This window comes from Ixodes scapularis, unplaced genomic scaffold (genome assembly GCF_016920785.2).
Source record: "Ixodes scapularis isolate PalLabHiFi unplaced genomic scaffold, ASM1692078v2 PGA_scaffold0__279_contigs__length_252992795, whole genome shotgun sequence".
NCBI classification, from domain to species: Eukaryota; Metazoa; Arthropoda; class Arachnida; order Ixodida; family Ixodidae; genus Ixodes; species Ixodes scapularis.
In genome coordinates, this window is record NW_024609835.1 from 128,645,005 (window position 1) to 128,664,996 (window position 19,992).

General features: G+C 42.9%; 1 protein-coding gene and 1 non-coding gene across 2 annotated transcripts in view; both read right to left on the reverse strand.

The window, feature by feature from the left end:
- Positions 1–339: 339 nt before the first annotated feature.
- LOC8043871 (dopamine D2-like receptor) overlaps positions 340–19,992 on the reverse strand; it is a 1,482,298-nt gene continuing 1,462,645 nt past the window's right edge. The window contains exons 8-9 of the mRNA XM_042289826.1: positions 7,907–8,105; positions 340–3,738 (exon numbers count right to left, since the gene is read on the reverse strand). Of these exons, the coding sequence (XP_042145760.1) occupies positions 3,518–3,738; positions 7,907–8,105 (420 nt within the window). The 3' untranslated portion in view covers positions 340–3,517. The remainder of the gene's footprint in view (positions 3,739–7,906; positions 8,106–19,992) is intronic.
- Positions 6,558–6,630, reverse strand: Trnar-ucu. Its single transcript has one exon. It is a non-coding gene; the product is annotated as a tRNA-Arg (tRNA).

Below are 19,992 nucleotides of genomic sequence, written 5' to 3' on the forward strand. Positions count from 1 at the left end.
GTTCCAGATAAATCGGAAACTCAGCAAACATTACTGTTTAATTGAACTTTATGTAACACTGCGATGGAATAAGTGACCGAATTTACATCGGAATGAGTTGTTGTCGTGTATGAAACGTGTGGGTCGCGCAAGTCCTTGTGTGTTCTTGTTATGGGTGACGAAAACTGTCAGGCCTTGCTCACTCATTCAGCATGTGTCAATTTCAAAGTATGTAAATGCAGCATTAGGAACGAACAGAGTTTACTGAACGAGAACTAAGCTTTTTATTAGTTTGCCTTGAGACGGGGCTATTTTTTCAGCAATTCCGGGGTTTACTAACAAGTTTCAACTTCCAATTCATTTTTTTTTTTTTAATTTTACATCTAGAGTACGAAATGAGGGTAAGGGGACAGAAAAAAAGCTTCAATAATGCGGCTTGACAGGGCAACATTCCGGGCAGAAAAAGTAACAAAATATGTCAACAGGAATTAACAAATTATATACAACGTCTTTCGGTTCGTAAGCTGGATGTGAGCACCGTGCTTGCCGAAAACGTTTGATAGTGTACGTAGGAAGTGTGAACTGAAGCATCTGTAGCCTGCAAGCAAGTCGTAGCATCCTTCAGGGCAGGATGCTGCGAACTCCGCACGCCATATATATTTTTCCAGTTAGGTTCGCAGTCCGTTGCAAAGAATGATTTGAAACTTTTAAACAAAATTATACTGCAATGTACCGAGCTTATCTTTGGAATCGTTGTTTTATTTTCATTACTTTATAGGCTTATACTTATGGTAGGGTAGTTCTGTGTGCGAGTGATATGTGAAGCATTGGCTACGATGTGAATGGCATTTTTCTGCCACAAAACAAACAAACAGTGTATTTATGCGCGTACAAGTTGTAGTTTCCTCAGATTGTGACAGTAAGATAACTGAGGATCGAATAATGCATTATAAATTAAAAGTTTTACCTTGAGCAGTAACATATATTATTATATATAAAAAAAAACGATTTTGGAGAGTTTTAGTTTTCCAGATTCTTGCGCTGCAGTATGAGCTACTGAAATAAAACCCTTCTCAATAAGGGAAAGTAGATATTAACCACTGGAAGAGGTTAAAAGCTGCAAAACCAATCAGAAAAGCAAAATATTTATATGACCCCCCTCCCCCCTGTTTTGTTTTGTCATGGCAAAATTAAGTTTTAATGGAGACATCCAATTAAAATGGCGATTTTACTCTATCTTTATGTTCGCTGATGAGGTACAATCGCCTCAGCAGAAAAAAAAAATCTAAGTAAAAAGAAAACTTCCCCAGGTTACAAACCGCCCAAAACATCTTTTCACTTCCGTGTTTTAGATCGGAGAATATTTTTTACTCTTCATATTTGTGCTCCTTTATAAAAGTGTATGGGCTTGTTGGCAATTTAACAGTTCAATTAATTAATTACAGAACGCCTGTTTTAAAAAGTCCGCCGAAAAATATGATGGCATAAAAAATGAAGCAGGCGGAAGATTACTCATGGTGCAGGCGGAAGCGCTTTGGGCGATGTTGAGTAACGGTCAACTAATTATTAAAATTGAAGCGGGCCTATTAATTTTACAGCTTTAATGAGGAACTGCTTGTTCTATCGCTCAATATGAAGTGCGGTTGGTATTTGAGCGCGCGTAAACACTCTCCTTACGTTTTTTTCTTGCAGTTTAAACAAGCTGTGATTACAAACGTATGAGATCGTTTATAAAATTTATTTTAAAACCAATATTCTGGACTCTCAGGAGACACGCACAAGCGCACACGTTTGGGACTAAAAAGCAAAGCAAGGAAGCCATTGATAAAATCACTGTTTTTCTTTACCGATAAGTGCTAAATATCTAAAATAGAAACAAATGTGGGGAAGCCTTTTTGCCAAGCTGAAACAACGACGAAGTATAATATTGCGTAGTACTTTTTAGTCAGAGTAAAGGGATTCGTACAAACAAGATAAGAAACCTTTCGAGTTCCGCTGAAAAAGTAAAATGAACGTGACAATAATGTAACCCTGTCGAAGATGTAGCGTAAAATTTGTGGTGTGTAGTGCTACCTCGATGCAATGGCTTATGTATGGAATTTCAACAGCCCTGGGTCGCATACAAAAGTGAAGATGTAACCTGAAAGGGTGGAAAATGTAATCGTAAAGTCGACTACATAAAAAAAAAAAAAAACATTCTCACGAACCCGTTTAAGTGATGACGATTCGCGAGAAGAGTACAACTCAATAGCAGACCCTTTTCTTAGTTCAGCGCCACCTGGTGGCTCCAAAAGCAGTTTCACTCTCGCCAAATTAACGGTGGTCATGAAGCTGTATTTCGTCTGGAACCATCACTTTCGCGTGTAAATGGCAGATGAGCATTTGTTCTTCGATCACCTCAATATTATTTCTTCATTCGTTTCACCTTTTAAGGTGCGAATATTAGAACTTCTCCCTTCAACTTTTCCCTTAATCAGCCTCAACAAGACCGCCATTAATTTGGCACAGATGCCAAGCACTGAAATGATGATGGTGATCAAAGCAGCCAAACTGCATTTCGAAAAGGGCACATAACCTACGCTTCGAATGTCACACTCTGTGCCTAATATTATTATTATTTTTTTTTTTTTTGTGAGCACCGTTATTTTTTTGTTTAGTGCAGGGCAGGTGCAACTGGCGATTTTGACGATTCAAAAATGCGACTTTTAGAGCTTTAGGTAAAGTGTTCGGAAGCTCGGGTGATATTGTTTCGCTCTGTCGCGGAATAGTTTAACATTTCTGCAGGACGGAAAATGAATTAGTGCGATTTTATACAAAACTTCCGATATCTGGCAACCGTAATTTACAGCACTATAATGGCCGAAATGTTACTTCAGAGTGTAGCATACACCCCTCATGAAAAAGTAAAACTAAATGTATGCATCGTATATGAGCATATGATTGTTTTAACCATATGTCACAACGCCATACGAAATACCCATATATATATATATAAAAAAAAGGAAAACTAAGTGGTTATATCCGCGGACGCCACAATCTTAAGTGGTTCCGTACAACCTTGCCTATGCTATACACGTGAAACGCGCAGAACATTATTTGTGTCCGAGTCTATTTGTTTAAAATATCGCTACTTAGCAAATTATCGAAGACATGCGAGAGAAAAAAAATGTTATTTATATGTCACCTGAGAGGGAAAGTATGTTAGATAGCGACGGCCAAAAATAAAATCAACATGCACGTTCTTCATTAAAGAAAATGAACGTAATATATCATACGGTTCTTTCATCTATGATACCATGGAATATAGATCGTACGGGTTTATATATTTTGTTTTTCAGTAAGGTAGGCAATAAGGCGTGCGATACAATGAAACGGAAAGCGACGGCACGCCGAGCATGGCTTCAGCATGATAGCGTTTGGCACAGCACCGGAACCCAGAGGGTTCAGTTCTTCCTTGAGCGTTACTTTTTTCTTCTTCACATTCGCGCCTGTCCCGATGGCAAGCTTCGCGGATCGAGAGCTTAGGTGAGCCAGCTGACTACTTGGCGGGCCCGACGAGGATCTTCTTAAAGGCCTTCCTGAACTCCGGGTTGAAGATGGTGTAGATGACAGGGTTGACGCAGCTGTTGATGTAGCCCAGCCAGGTTGTGAGCAGGAACACCGTGACGCCCAGGTGGCAGTCGTTGCTCTGCAGCTTCATGCACACGGCGTCGACCACGTTGCACGTGAAGAAGGGCACCCAGCAGAAGAGGAAGACGCCTGCAACAAGGCGCGCCACAGTTCGAGACGTGCACGCTGTACGTTACAATTCATAACACAGTCTATAAATGTATATATATATATATATACAGGGTGTTATTTATTTTTTTTAAGCTTCACAGATTTGTTTAAAAAAAGCCGTAAAAGTTACACTTATGACGCTTGCGGAGGTGAGTTATACGGCCAGTGGAACATTATAGAGGCTAATCGTAACGATCAGTCGTCTAATGGAATAAAATTCGTTAATTAACTTTTTTATTAATGAAAATAGACATGTGGTTCCAATTAGAAACTTGCTCAGCGTCATCAAAAACCACTAAATCAGTCATTTTCAGAAAGACTTTTGGCGTGTGAGAAGCGTAGTATCGTACTAAAGTTACCGCTCGTGGAGCAGGTACAAGGCTGGGGCTAGATAAGAGACGGAAAAATCGCGCGGGCGCCTCATCGCAACCGCTAGCTTTGTAGCTGCTCCAAGAGTGGTAACTTTAGTGCACTGCTACGCTTCTCACGCGCTCAAAGTCTTTCTGAAAATGACTGATTTAGTGATTTTCGATGACGCTGAGCAAGTTTCTAATTGGAACCATGTCTATTTTCATTAAATAAAAAGTTAATTAACGAATTTTATTCAATTAGACGACTGATCGTTACGATTAGCCTCTATAATATGTCCCCCTGGCCGTATAACTCACCTCCACAAGCGGCATAAGTGTAACTTTCACGGCTTTTTTTAAACAAATCTGTTAAGTTTAGAAAAAAGCACCCTTTATATATATATATATATATATATATATATATATATATATATATATATATATATATATATATATATATATATATATATATATATATATAAATCGCAGCTTCCTTGTGCCAGTTTTGTACACGTTACTGGTATGAAGTAATTAAATACCGTTACTCGTTACTGATTAAAAAAAAAATCTGAGTATTTGTTTGTTAGTGCGATTACAAAGCAAACCGCGTTACATCAGCTTTTAAGTAACGTGCCATTTGCTAGAAGGCACCCGCCTTGTCTTAGCTGCTATTGGTTGCACAATAAGCGGTACACAGGCTAGAGTCGTGCACCTTCCTGCTAGGTTTAGCCGGTAAAGGACTTTGTTAAAGGGACCACGAGACACATTTTTGCTGGGATAAATTGAGATTTTACTAATCGTGTGTCGTTTGGTGTCTAAAAATAAAACTACTGCACGTACGTAGAAAGCCTAAAGCCTGCTTTTCGGTGCGAAAATTTGAAAATATAGCGGTCCATTGCGTACTTCGTTTCCTTCGAAAGCTCTCCACCTTTTCACTGGGATGCATCCGCGGTGCCCAAACATGAAAGCCAAACCCAGCTCCCGCTTTGGACTCGATAGCACGGCGTCAGTCGGACGTATCCGCTCGTCAAACATCGACTGCGACGAAGATTTGAATTCGCGTTCAGGGCCAATGTGTGCCGTGACGGAACTTATCATCGCTTTAGAATGACCAGTTTTATGGTGGGGTTAAAAAGCACGGTGGAAGGTAGGAGGCATCGTCGCCGATGCCAAAATCACGTCATGACCAGGTGATTTTTTATTTCACTTGTGAGTGGAGGAGGATTAAAACATAGGATAAAGAAGTTAGGGAATCATTTTATGGTCGATTTAATTTGAACGAGACAATTTCTTCCTTAAATTGAGCTAGGAAATTTCCCGCCACTTCACTAGACAAAACACACCCGGGGATCTACTACCAAACCACGTGAATGACGATTATCGACGTAAAAAACGGGAGGACATCTCCGGTGAGAATAAAAAGTGCGTGTCACTGTTTCAGGCGTGGGTAAGTTCGCAGAATTTACCTTATGCCCCAGAAATTTTAAAGGAAAACAAATAATATTAAAAAGACGTGAACCAAGATTGCCGCTAGAATCAAGCTGCGCTAGCTTTTTAAAAATTAAATCTAAAATCGCTTGTAAAAAGTAACGCAGGATTAGCTTGCTTTACTTTTTTTTTTTTACGGTAACGCGTTTTTTTATTAGCAAGTAACGAGTAACGTATTTTGTTAATTTATTTTGTAACGTCTCGAACACTGCTTCTAACCTAATTAGAGACTGCTTTTAAATGACTATCATAATAGGATGATGAAAAATAATCCTTGGAGAAGGGGAACAAGAGGGACAAAGGACAAACACAATCTCCAAACACAGCTAGGTGACTGGTGAGCGACCGAAAAAATCCGCCTGGTCCGGGTATCGAACCCGGGACCTCTCCATTACAAGTGGAGCGCTCTACCAACTGAGCTAACCAGGGGTTAGACGTCAGTAGAGCAAACGGGTTTTATCAGCTGCCACCAGTCTAACACCAACAAGGGTGAAGCTTGCAATTTAATGTTATAATTATAATGCAATTAAATGTAAAGGGGCAAGCGAGCTGGACAAGAATGATAAAAAATAATCCCTGGAGAAGGGGAACAAGAGGGACAAAGGACAAACACAATCTCCAAACACAGCTAGGTGACTGGTGAGCGACCGAAAAAATCCGCCTGGTCCGGGTATCGAACCCGGGACCTCTCCATTACAAGTGGAGCGCTCTACCAACTGAGCTAACCAGGGGTTAGACGTCAGTAGAGCAAACGGGTTTTATCAGCTGCCACCAGTCTAACACCAACAAGGGTGAAGCTTGCAATTTAATGTTATAATTATAATGCAATTAAATGTAAAGGGGCAAGCGAGCTGGACAAGAATGATAAAAAATAATCCCTGGAGATGGGGAACAAGAGGGACAAAGGACAAACACAATCTCCAAACACAGCTAGGTGACTGGTGAGCGACCGAAAAAATCCGCCTGGTCCGGGTATCGAACCAGGGACCTCTGCATTAGAAGTGGAGCGCTCTACCAACTGAGCTAACCAGGGGTTAGACGTCATAGAGCAAAAGGGTTTTATCAGCTGCCACCAGTCTAACGCCAACAAGGGTGAAGCTTGCAATTTAATGTTATAATTATAATGCAATTAAATGCAAAGGGGCAAGCGAGCTGGACAAGAATGATGAAAAATAATCCCTGGAGAAGGGGAACAAGTAGGACAAAGGACAAACACAATCTCCAAACACAGCTAGGTGACTGGTGAGCGACCGAAAAAATCCGCCTGGTCCGGGTATCGAACCCGGGACCTCCCCATTACAAGTGGAGCGCTCTACCAACTGAGCTAACCAGGGGTTAGACGTCAGTAGAGCAAACGGGTTTTATCAGCTGCCACCAGTCTAACACCAACAAGGGTGAAGCTTGCAATTTAATGTTATAATTATAATGCAATTAAATGCAAAGGGGCAAGCGAGCTGGACAAGAATGATGAAAAATAATCCCTGGAGAAGGGGAACAAGAGGGACAAAGGACAAACACAATCTCCAAACACAGCTAGGTGACTGGTGAGCGACCGAAAAAATTCGCCTGGTCCGGCTATCGAACCCGGGACCTCTCCATTACAAGTGGAGCGCTCTACCAACCGAGCTAACCAAGGGTTAGACGTCAGTAGAGCAAACGGGTTTTATCAGCTGCCACCAGTCTAACACCAACAAGGGTGAAGCTTGCAATTTAATGTTATAATTATAATGCAATTAAATGCAAAGGGGCAAGCGAGCTGGACAAGAATGATGAAAAATAATCCCTGGAGAAGGGGAACAAGAGGGACAAAGGACAAACACAATCTCCAAACACAGCTAGGTGACTGGTGAGCGACCGAAAAAATCCGCCTGGTCCGGGTATCGAACCCGGGACCTCTCTATTACAAGTGGAGCGCTCTACCAACCGAGCTAACCAGGGGTTAGACGTCAGTAGAGCAAACGGGTTCACCCTTGTTGGTGTTAGACTGGTGGCAGCTGATAAAACCCGTTTGCTCTACTGACGTCTAACCCCTGGTTAGCTCGGTTGGTAGAGCGCTCCACTTGTAATAGAGAGGTCCCGGGTTCGATAGCCGGACCAGGCGGATTTTTTCGGTCGCTCACCAGTCACCTAGCTGTGTTTGGAGATTGTGTTTGTCCTTTGTCCCTCTTGTTCCCCTTCTCCAGGGATTATTTTTCATCATTCTTGTCCAGCTCGCTTGCCCCTTTGCATTTAATTGCATTATAATCATAATAGGGCCGTCTTATAAGGAAGAGACAAGCCACAAACGGTGTCTTCACACACGCCCTCACCGAGCACGATGGCGAGTGTCTTGGTGGCCTTGCGTTCCCGCTTGGCGGAGGCCTTCTCCCGCTTCTTGCGACTGGACTTGTGCTTGCGGCCCAAGTTGAAGCGCGACTTCTTCTTGCTCAGGGAGTCCGCGTCCGGAGGGGGACCGCCCACCACGGACACCGTGAGCAGGGGCGTCACGGCGCCGTTCTTTTTGGCATCCTGCGAGAGCCGCCGCCGTCAGTCCACGCCCAGAACAAGGAGACGCGATTGGCGGTCGTTTGTCATCCGAGCAAAAAAAAAAAAAAGAGAAGAGAAAATCGGATGATATAGTCTTATTTTAGAAAGGGTGAGGAGCTTTTTACTGGGGTTGGCAGCAGCGTTTTATTTTTTTATAGAATATTTTCTATAAACTTTGGTTTTCCAAAAGGCAATTTTTAAAATTGTTTGTTTAGCGAAAGAGCGGGGCTGTCTGGTTTAGTATCACGTAGAAAAACAACAGCTGGATTATCACCGCTCAGAACTGTGTCGAGATAGAACGTTTTAGCCCATTGTTTTCGAAAACACCGTCGCTTCGGACGCGCACTTCCAAGCTTGTCACAGAGTAGAAGCGCGAGCTCTGGGTACAAGAATGCTTCTCGGAAAGCTCTATTTGATAAGAATCCTCATCGCTGCCCAAAATGGTTCAAAACATACAGGGTGTCACAAAAGAAAATTTACACGGTCTTTTTCACCGCAAAAATAAACTAGGCATCGCCGAACGCTCATTCTCCGCCCAAAGGTAGAGCTAGAGGTCACAACCGGATGCCAAAGTTTCAGCCCGATCCGATAACTCAATCAAAAGTTACAAGTGATTTTCTGAAAATTTCAATGGGAAAATGGAGCCCATTTTCGCCCGTTTTCGGTTTCTGGTGCCATAGAGCCCCATGTGTTTGAAAACACCGTCGGCCGCCATTTTCCCATTGAAATTTTCAGAAAATCACTTATAACTTTTGATTAAGTTATCGGATCGGGCTGAAACTTTGGCATCTGATTGTGACCTCTAGCTCTACCTTTGGGCGGAGAATGAGCGTTCGGCGACGCCTAGTTTATTTTTGCGGTAAAAAAGACAGTGTAAATTTTCATTTGTGACACCCTGTAGTTCGGGACGGAATTCTGAGGCCTGACCGAACTCTGCCCGATAAGAAGCTGGCCTGAACCTGGCTCAAGTCAAACGGTCTTTTCGAGCGTGGTCCCGATTACGAGACGACCGTAACGTATTTCGGCACAACCCAAACCCGAGCCCGACCGCTTTTTTTTTTTTTTGACTTCTCTACAATAACCCGAGCACGACCTGTTTTCTGCAAGTCCAGCGTTTGTTTTTGATGGCACGATTAACACACAGCAGAATTCTATTGTTTCTATGAAGTGCAGGTGAAGTCATATATACTGCGCTCCGAAAACTCGTCCCTAAATTCATCGCGTTATTACGTAAACGTAGCTCGATAACAAACATTTCTCGACTACTTAAAACAAGGAATAAAAAAGAAAATGTACCACCACGCCGTTAATTTATATTACATTCCATAGGAAAGATAACCGATAAAATGAGTACGTAAAGTTTTAATTACTGTTAAATTGGTGTCACTTTATCATTGCCACTAAAACAAAATCCGAATAGAATCTACCTTCAGTCGGGAATATAAAAGCAAGCCCGGGGAAACCAATCACCCTCGGAAGACTGAGGGATTGGTCCACCCCCAGACTGTGCTACTATACTTTGCGTAATCCTAAGTTCCGATGCAGCTGACGCTAAGAACTAACGGGATCAATAAAGCAGCGTCAAAAGCGCATGTCGTTTGGCCTTACCTGTGCATGATTCGTCCTTATGCTGCGGTTTTTACGCTGTCTGATTGGTCTAACCTGTGCATGATTAGCCCTTATGGTGCGCTTTTGACGCTGTCTGATTGGTCTGATCGGCTCACAGCGGTGACTGCGTGTGGACTTAACAAAAGACGAAGTATACAAAGCCGCTAAAGAAAATACTGTTTTTTGACGCACAAGATGTTAAATGGATCCCAACCATTCCCTGCAAACGCGCCTGCAATAGACGAGCCCACACGAGTGCTGCCTTAGCGTTTAGCTGAAACTCGTGTCTTCACTGATTGAGAGCGAGTCGAATCCCAGCACTGACGATGCACTCGTGTCCGATCTGCGACTGCCCGACCCTGGCCTCTGGTGGGTGGCAGAGCGGATCCACGGCTAGAGCCACGTTCTCAAGAAGGTGTCGCGTGAGTGCGCTTGTACGTATAATGGGAGAACCTGCGAGAAACGAGGGGGCGAGGCAAAAAAGCCGCTCTAGGGCGCCTTCATGTGCGCTCCGCTTAGGGTGGAGACATCTGGCCATTTTGGGCCACACTTTTATTTTTACTTTTTGTTCAGAAGCGCGTGAACGTGCGTGTCCCTGCACGCGTTTATGGCGCTGACTGTGCTATGGCGGCATTTTGTTTTCGTCAGTAGTGAATCTAGCTCTTTTTTTTTTTAGAAACTAAGATTTTTTAAATAATCAATATAACATATGTTTGATTCTTCCTATTTAATTTTTTAACATAAATAAATCCCTCACTCTAAGAAATAGGGGTTGTACAGGGTATAGTCCCATTGTCCCATATGTAACTCCCCAAAACTACATTTCGTCGTTCTGTCCACTGATGTTGAGCTGGCGACACCAACTTTTACGGGCGCTTTGATAGCTGTTGTATATAACGTACTAAATAGCTAATGTGCGTGTCAAAAACTACACAAAAATTACTGATGTTTTGAAGCAGGGCCATGAAAACCTTGTGTGTATTAATGCAGCCTTTAATGAGTACGTTACCTATTTTAATAAGTTGTACCGCTCGACTATTGAGCCGCTCGTAAAAGTTGGTATCGCCAGCTCGACGTCAGTGGACAGAACGACGAAATGTAGTTTTGGGGAGTTACATATGGGACAAGGGCAGTACCCGTGTACACCCCCTATTTCTTTGAGTGAAGATCAAAAATTAAGACAGTATTGGGTAAATCCACTATACGATAACACATTTATTATTGTTTCTTCTTTGGAAAAATTACAGGCGACTTTAGTTTTTTCAAAATATTAAGCCAGAAGATTTCTGCTGATGGTTCATACAGAACTTTAAGATAAGAACGACCACCGTAAGGTATACAAGAATACAGCAGTACGAGTCCAGATCTCGAGTTTTCACGGACGAACAAAGAAAGTCAAACTTACGTCGAACGTTTGGAGAACTTAATTAGCGTTCTAAGTTCGTAAAGGTCGAACCTCGGCAGGCTCCAGACAAAATTATTTGCGACCGCAAAAGATTCGAACTTCGCCTCCCATTACCGCTCAAGCGCTAGCATTGGCAGCGCCTTCTTTCACACACGCTACGACGACTATGTTTGCGCCTGTTAAGGCGTTATGATCATGCAAAGTTTACATGCGAGCCATTACTGCGAAGCAGCACACGGTGCATTCTGTGTTTACCACTACCTCTGCCCCAATGGCGTGGTAAAGGGTACATTTTGTTTAATTAATAATTAGAAACTTTAACTAAATTTTGCGCTTTGTGCCGTCTAATGAGCGGCTCTTAGAGCACGTCGATAGAGTACGCCTTCTGCAATGTGCCTCTGATAACAAGCCAGTGCGTTTACATAGTTGATGCTTTGAGAATCAGTCACTGCGGAGTACAGAAGAATCATATGATGAGTTGAAAACATTAGATGCCTTTTGCGGGTTCAAAGGCACCAAAGAAAGTTAATGAAATGCCCAAAACGACATTTCTCTATTTTTACAACGAAACAGGTCATGCTTAAGGTTCCGTGCATTTTTCGTGTGCAGTTACCACGGTGGAAGTGACTAAAAACTCTACGCTCGAACCACCGCACGCCCAAGCCGTCCCCGTACAAAAGATTCGAAGAAAATAACCAAAATAAAGCGTTGACAAACGCGCGTGCAAAATGTCATTTGTTTTGGGTTCTTGCTTTAGAACAGTTAAGGCTGCGGTCCCACGGCGGCCATGACATATGACGCTTTCAGCACGTTTTCGAAATGCGATCGTGGCGTGTTCAAGCTTGCTAAAATTATGTGTTATATATCATCTTGTAGTGTACAACATTATCTTTTATCTGATGTAGGATTTGTTTTCCTAGTGCAAAAAGCTAATTCAGAGGGCACCCGCGAACATTGACCTTTTCGGCAAAACATGGTTTCGTAGTACAGTGGTACAGGATGCACTATTGGAGCGATTTCTTTTTAATTTTAGAATGTTATAGAAGAAGAGTGCGTTCATTGTCAACGGAGGCCCTTTTTTCGTTTTTTATTTTATTTTGACAGATATTTACTTTAGAAAAATTGACTTTGCGGAAGCACTTCAGTCGCGAAGTTTTGGGCGCCTACTCGGTCATTTTATTTGAAACTTTTTAAATCAGTTTGTAATTATGGTCGAAAGAGTTAGACTAATTTTATTTGAAACTTTTTAAATCAGTTTGTAATTATGGTCGAAAGAGTTACGCTAAATTTCATTGTAATATGGCTTAAACTTTTTTCGGAATGCTCACGTGAAAAGTGACAAAAACCGCTAATTTTGGCAAACTTCATTTGGTAGTACAGTGGTACAGCGCTTAGGGATTGGCACACATGAATAAAATTGTAGGCCCGCAAAGAAAAACATATTCTGCTTTGCAAAGCGAGGCCCTTTTTCTAAATTTCACTTTTGATTTTCCATAAAAAAAGTTTGAATATAGGTGAAATCACGTATTTGTTGATAGTCAAAAACGAGTATTTTGACCCCTTTTGGCAGACATTTAGGCCGATATTTTTAGTATTAAATGGAGATTACTGTTCCAGGTCCTGATTATTAGCCCACATTTTCACTAATCGAGCCTATTTATTAAAAAGAATCATAAAACACACAGAAAACACAAATTGGATGTCTGGTTGCGCCCTCTATGTGGCGGTGGCTGAAATGTGACTACGCCAGGTTCAGGAAACTGCCGAGGATGGCGCTGATTCCAGCTGTGGTTGCCAGCTTTGGAAACTGGTTGTACACTTGGCTTCTTCCGTTTCTTGCAAAATAACGTGCTGGAAAACTTGGTCGAAACTCGTGAGGTCCTTTATAACACGGTACTTTCTGCTAATATAGCTTTTAGGAAGAATTTCAGTCGCTTTCATATTGTTAAACGATTTTTTTTTTATGCGAGGCTCCACCGGTTCAGTTTGCTGAATAAATTGTTCACGGAATCGATATCGAAGTTTCAAATTACCGAAATGCCAAAATCGCCAGTTCTGCGTAGATACGCAGCGTGACGCACGTGCTTCTGGTGCGTGTGCACGTACGTGTTTGCTGCGTAGTTCTTCGGTTGCTTCGAGTTTTCGCGTATTTATTGTGCACTGCTTACCTCCGTCTGCGCACGCATCTCATCCTTGTAACTACCCCTGCTCTGTTTGCCTAGAGTGAAGTTTGTGTCTGTATTTTCGTTCGCTGACTAAGCTCGTGTCGGTGTCCTTCCTACTGGCTGCTGTTCGTGTTTGCGTACCGTGTGTGTCGCTTTGATTACTAGGTCCCCTGCTTATGGGGTGGAGCAAGCGGTGGGCGTCGCGCCAGGGGTGGGTCGTGATTGGGGAAACAGCTTAGCAGCCGACGCCGACTTCGGCGCGTTTCTTCTGCGCACGCGCGTACTGTCATTGATATCGCTACTTCGCGCCGTGACGATGCGCTGATCTACAGGCCGGTCGGCGCTCGCGTGATATTGTTGAAAATTCTCGAGCGTGTATTTACGTTTCGAAAGCCATAATAGAATTAAAGTGGACATTTGGCCGGCAGCCCGGCATACCGTGGCTCTGAAAACAGATTGCTAGGAGTGCCCTCTCATTCGCTGGTTCCACGCTGGGTGCGCGCAGTCCGTGCTTCTGGCCTCCCCGGCCGCCTAAATGCGTTTTTCTGATGCTTGTTTTGTTTTCAGTAAACAGACAATAGATTCCTGCTGATATTCTCCTTTATAATCTTCACTCTTGACAACTCTTTAGTGTTGGAAGGAACTCCGTCAAATTTGACGATAATGCATGTGTAAGTACAACTGGAACCTCATAGTTGTAAGAATACTTTTCCTGGATTGTCTGCCTTAGAGTGCCTCCATGTGCGCTTCGCGCACATGAGGGCTCCCTAGTCTGCACCTTTCTGATAATATGATCGGTCTCCATAAATTGCACTTCCCCGCTTCGGGAGCACGGCCAGCGGTGGTTCTCTGTCGGTCATCGAACCTCACACACGTGAAGCGTTGTCAAAGCTGTGATATACCGGGCGTTTTATTATTCTGTTTTGTTTTGTTTTGTTTTTTTTACTGAAAGAAATTATACTTTTGGTATTCCCGGGGATAACATTATCGGCTGCGGCGGACGTAAAGGAACGAGCGTAAATTGACAGTTAGTGGCCTAATAAACTAATATTTGCCATTTGTGAACGCTGGAGAGGGGGCGACCTCCTCTCCCCCGTTCGCTCCGCTGAAGTGGAACAGGGTGGGAGGAGCTCCCACTTCGTTCTTGACCTGTCACCGACTACAGTTGCGAATTCCACTTGTCATTTTGGAGCGATGACGAGATAGAGCTGAGTCATGTATTGCGTTCTCTGAGATGAAGAACGCAATGCGCGCGGAGTTGCTCCACGTATGCACCAGTCACCAGTAAAAACGACCTGTCCTCCGAGGAGGTCGAGCGAGACGCCGGCTGACATGGGTGTCGGTCACCTCACCGTCACCACCGTCTACCGTGCCTTCAAAAACACGGGGCGCAATATGTTTCTGCAGTATAACAAAAAATTGAACAAACAAGGTGCAAACTTCCTTTTTTTTCCTAAGTGTGGTTTGCAGGGCTGAACCGAATACAAAAACGATACGCCGTGCTGGGATGACGTCGACTACAATGGTACACGATCATAACAAGAGCACAAATACTGCCACGTTATTTTGCTACAGTGATAAGAGCATATATATCTTTGTCCGCGATGCGTTCGAAGTTAGCCTTCGATGCTGGCACTGACCAACTCACTTCACTCACAGGGTGAAAACGTGAAACTTTGTATCATTCGGAGAGAGATCGAAAAATAACACGCACCGCTTCAACTTGGACACCCCAAAATAATTAACTGTAGTGGATCGCACGCAAAAGCTTCGCGTACGCAATACAATTGCCGGTCAGAAGTACGGTTCCGCAAACAAAATCAACATATGAGTCACCAAATTATGAAGAAAAACCAGGTGTGAGCGTGCCAAAAATATTCGACAATTATTGTTGTCAATATTTGTTTTTCTATCCACGTGCTTATGTCGCAGTGGAAAGCCGTGAAACTCCCTATAAAATTATTTTGGGCAGTGTTTCCGACGGTGCTCGCTCGATCGTAAAATGTCGCTTTGTTGCTACTTTGGCGAATCAAACAAGGAAGCCACGTTCACCTACAATGCCCTGTCCACAAGAAAGGAAATCGAAATTTTCGCTTCGTTTTCTTTTTTTTTATATTCTTCTCTTCTGCACGATATAGGGTATGAATTATTATCCTTCCCTGTACTCTCGCTGCGACGAACAGTCCGATAAACGAGTCACCCTATGACAAAAATGGGGGTCCCGAAAATCTCCTAAAATCGTGTTTGTTCTCAGAGACACATCCGTGTGTAAGAAAAACCGCGGCCCCCTCCACGAAGTACGGACATATTTGATAAATAGCGTTGACTTGAGGTTGAACTTTTCATTTGCTTTGTAAACACAAGCGTGACGTCACGTGCGCATCCCACGCGACCCGACTGAAGTCTGAACTGGTGTACTATGTGTGGACAATAGGGCATTATTTTGACTTCCCGGCCGCGACGACCTTGGCGAGGGAGGACAGATGGGGGTCCCGAAAATCCTAGAATCGTGGTTTGTTCGCAGGGACACACAGATCCGTGTGTAACAAAAAACGCGGCCCTCTCCACGAAGCTTACACAGGCATTGTTGTGTGACTACTGAAGATGCCTCCCGCAAGGGAGGCGAAACTGGTCAGAACTTCAGCTTGGGCGAGTTGGTTATTCATGATTCATGGAGGCGTTTATTCATGGAGGCGAAACGTCTAGTGAAATTGTTTTTTCCTGTTCTGTGAAGTCGGTGCTTTTATTTTAATTATGTTACCAGTCGGCCTGTGTGACCAGTGCTCATTTGAAGAATCGCCTTTGTCTTTTTTGAACCCTAACAAAAACACCCTCATAACATTTTTTTTTACTGTTCGGCTACGTTGGCATAGCCTATAATCGACATAATTTTTGCGAAAGCCTACTTTTATTTTATAATTATCTGTAACCATTTCTAATTGAAGAAGTGACCAGTATAATAATTACATTATGATTTCATATCAAAATTCGACGAACCGGGAGATGCGAAATTCGGTGAAACAGCTTTTCAAAAACATATCCGGTGCCCGAAACTTGCTTATATTAAAATGTCTAACATGTGTATGTGTTCTAATACAGAAGATGAGTGCAATGTGGAAACTGAATGGCCTCACAAACAATTGTCAACGAGTTGGAATTTTTGATGAATTACCCTTTGTCGAGTCATCCTACTACCGATTGGCCTCTTCAATCAATTGCCCGTCGACAAATATTGTTGTTGGTTTATTTGCCATCTGCTGTAAGGGGAGAGTGTGGGGCTCGTCAAGCCGACATCTGCCAGCATTTTCATCACGCCTCCAGCGCCTGTACCGACTGACGCCGACGAGTTGGCCTAGAAATAAATACCCACGGACTATACTATAGCCGCTAAATATCTCTACGCGAACATGATTTGTTTTCAAAAGGGCACCCGCCTGTCGGTGCTTCTTTGAATTATACATACGTCACGGTCAAAACGTTCCGCAGCTAATGAGTGAAGGCCGACCAACCTATTTTGTCCAAATGTCCGTGTATGGGAGATGAGAATGCCACTGCGTCAAAGGCAAGACGTGTGCGAGCGTCGCTAAAAATAGAGACCACTATCGATGTTTTAGTATACATGGTTTCGTTCTTAGTCAGAGCGCAAACAGAGGTTAGATGTCGCGAAAACACATACACAAAGACAAAAAGCACTTTATCACGGCGCATTGTATGAGTTGTTATATTAGTGGGTGGAATCACCCAAACAAAGATAGTGAACGCCGTGGCGTTTAGGTGTTGAGCTGTTGGTGATGCTTGATCGGCGCAATGTGTCAGTCGAGCTCCAACTGAGGGTGATATGAGGCGGGGCAGCTCTGTGGTTTTACTTGTTGTGTTGCATAGTTAGTTTCGGCCGTCAGCAAATAGTGAAAAATATCTATCTACCTATCTCTCTCTCTCTCTCTCTCTCTCTCTCTATATATATATATATATATATATATATATATATATATATACAAAGGCAAAAATGCGTACTGTCAGAGTTACTAATTCGAAGTTTACTACGACGTTTCGAGCGGGGACCACCCTTCATCACCTAATGAAGAACGGTCCCCGCTCGAAACGTCGGAATAAACTTCGAATTAAAGGGGCGGTGCAATGATTTTCGGACTTCGGTCAAAGATTTCTGGAAGTTGCCCCCAGACACTTCTGAAGTAAAGAACAGAAAACCGATTTCGCCTGCGTGTCCTAGTTTTTGCGTAAAAAAAAGATAAAGATTGGTATTTCGGGCACCCCTCAACTCACTCCCAGCCTTCAGGGTCACACCTGGTCGCACTCCCAGTGACGTCATTCGGAGTGCCGTGTAGCTTCCCTTGTGCTATCTCGGAGGACGCTTCCCCTCCCTCTCTCTGCGTGCATTAGCGGGCGCTATGCTGCGGCTTAGAGCCGAGCGAGGTCACATAATCTTACCGCCGTAGTTCCTTCGGCTGCCACTTGGGGCTGCAGGCGGGGGAAAAAGCTCGACCTTTGCTTTGCGATTAAGCAGCGGAATCGCGACATTTTTGATGAAGGAAGTGTTTTCTCTATTCTCCGGGACACGATAAACAACGTCAAAATGACGAGATGCAAATTATTTTAATCATAAAATCGTTGCACCGCCCCTTTAATAACTCCGACAGTACGCATTTTTTACTTTATATATATATATATATATATATGGGCAAACGTGATGTGCGCAGACACAGCAGCCGTAGGATGAAAAGAATAAAATTATAATTTAATGGCGAAAAAAAGTCACGCAAGAAAAAAGGGTGAAGTGCCGAAAAAAAGTTGTATTAGTTTACGGGAATAATGAAGACTAGGCACAAGGGCACTAATTACGCGGGAAAGAAACTTCTAAACAGGACGGAGTAAAAGTCAAAGTTAACACACAAGAACTTACAAAAATAAATTGTTAAATGAAAAATAAAATAAAGAATTGAAAATAAAAAATGTATAAAAAATAAGAAAAGGGCCTGACGTCCGTCGACGTTTCGGCAGTGGCACTGCCTTCTTCAGGACCTGGCACTGCCTTCTTCAGGACCTTCAGGACGTCCTGAAGAAGGCAGTGCCACTGCCGAAACGTCGACGGACGTCAGGCCCTTTTCTTATTTTTTATACATTTTTTATTTTCAATTCTTTATTTTATTTTTCATTTAACAATTTATTTTTGTAAGTTCTTGTGTGTTAACTTTGACTTTTACTCCGTCCTGTTTAGAAGTTTCTTTCCCGCGTAATTAGTGCCCTTGTGCCTAGTCTTCATTATTCCCGTAAACTAATACAACTTTTTTTCGGCACTTCACCCTTTTTTCTTGCGTGACTTTTTTTCGCCATTAAATTAGAATTTTATTCTTTTCATCCTACGGCTGCTGTGTCTGCGCACATCACTTTTGCCCATATATCAACGGAAGCATTTGTCAACATTCGTCACTCTTTATATATATATATATATATATATACATTTTACTAATACAATGTCTGGACATTTACACTTACCAAGTAACCATTTTCAGCTGTGATTTGAGACTGTGTTGCGCTTATCCCGCTCTTATTTATTTATTTTTTGTTTCTCTTGTTTCTGGCGTTTTTAGTATAGGCTTCCACCAGCTCGCTTGCGCGTGAACACTAATTTCAAGTGAAACAAGTTTGTAAATTAGGGCGACACTATATAGGTTTGAAATCCTATACCAATTTTATTGCCATTTGGTGAGCCACGTACGAATTTTGAAATATATCTTTTCATCCAAATTATCGATTAGTAAATCGAATAGCGATTCGGACGAATTTACTACGGCGGGAAGAACGAATTTGCAAATCTCATGGCAATTAGGAAATTTCAGCCATCCTTGGTTTCCGATTGGTCGCGCTCAGTAGCGGCTCCCTCCGCACAGAGTAGCCTCGAGTCAGAATTCGCGGAGTCTCTACTGACCGGCCAAAAAAGTGCGGCGCTTCAACTGCTCCCGCTCAGACGACTTGATGTATTTGTATACGCCCATGACATCGGCCGCGATCGGCGATTGAGGTTCCGTTAGCCGACGCAAGCGTCAGCGGACGTCTCATATTTCCATACTCTCATTTAACTACAGAAACAAAAACAACAACAAAAAAATCATCCAGTTCATGCTCACTATGTTCACCACTGACAAGATAGTCGGTAGTTTACGAGTTTCCGTGCAAAGCCGATAAAAACGAGGCACCAGATCAACTTTTACGGCTGCCATCAGGAAAGATCTGGCTTGTCGCGTTCCCTCAACGTCACTCCGAATATTGTTTGTGCCCCACGCACCATCCTCTTGTAGCAAAATTTTTATTGTCCCCATGTGATTTCTTTTTTATGTTCTTACTGGTGTTTGATCATAATTCGGTCATTGAAATAGTTTTTGCTGCCGACCCTACCATTGTTTTGACCCTCTGGCAGCAAAGGAATATTATGCCGGCATTACACACGAAATAAGAATGTAGACACTCCGTCCCATATCTCAAATTACATCACAACGTGTTTACACAACTGTAGTGCAGAGGTACGATGAGCAGGGTCTGAGAAAATATTAGTTTCAGTATTTTCAAAAGAGCGACGAAACAAAATAAAGAAAGAACCGCCAATCGGCAGCGCGTGCAAGCAGAGGCAGTAGTGACAGGAAGCGCGAGGTGTGTCTTTCGTACGGCCGGCATC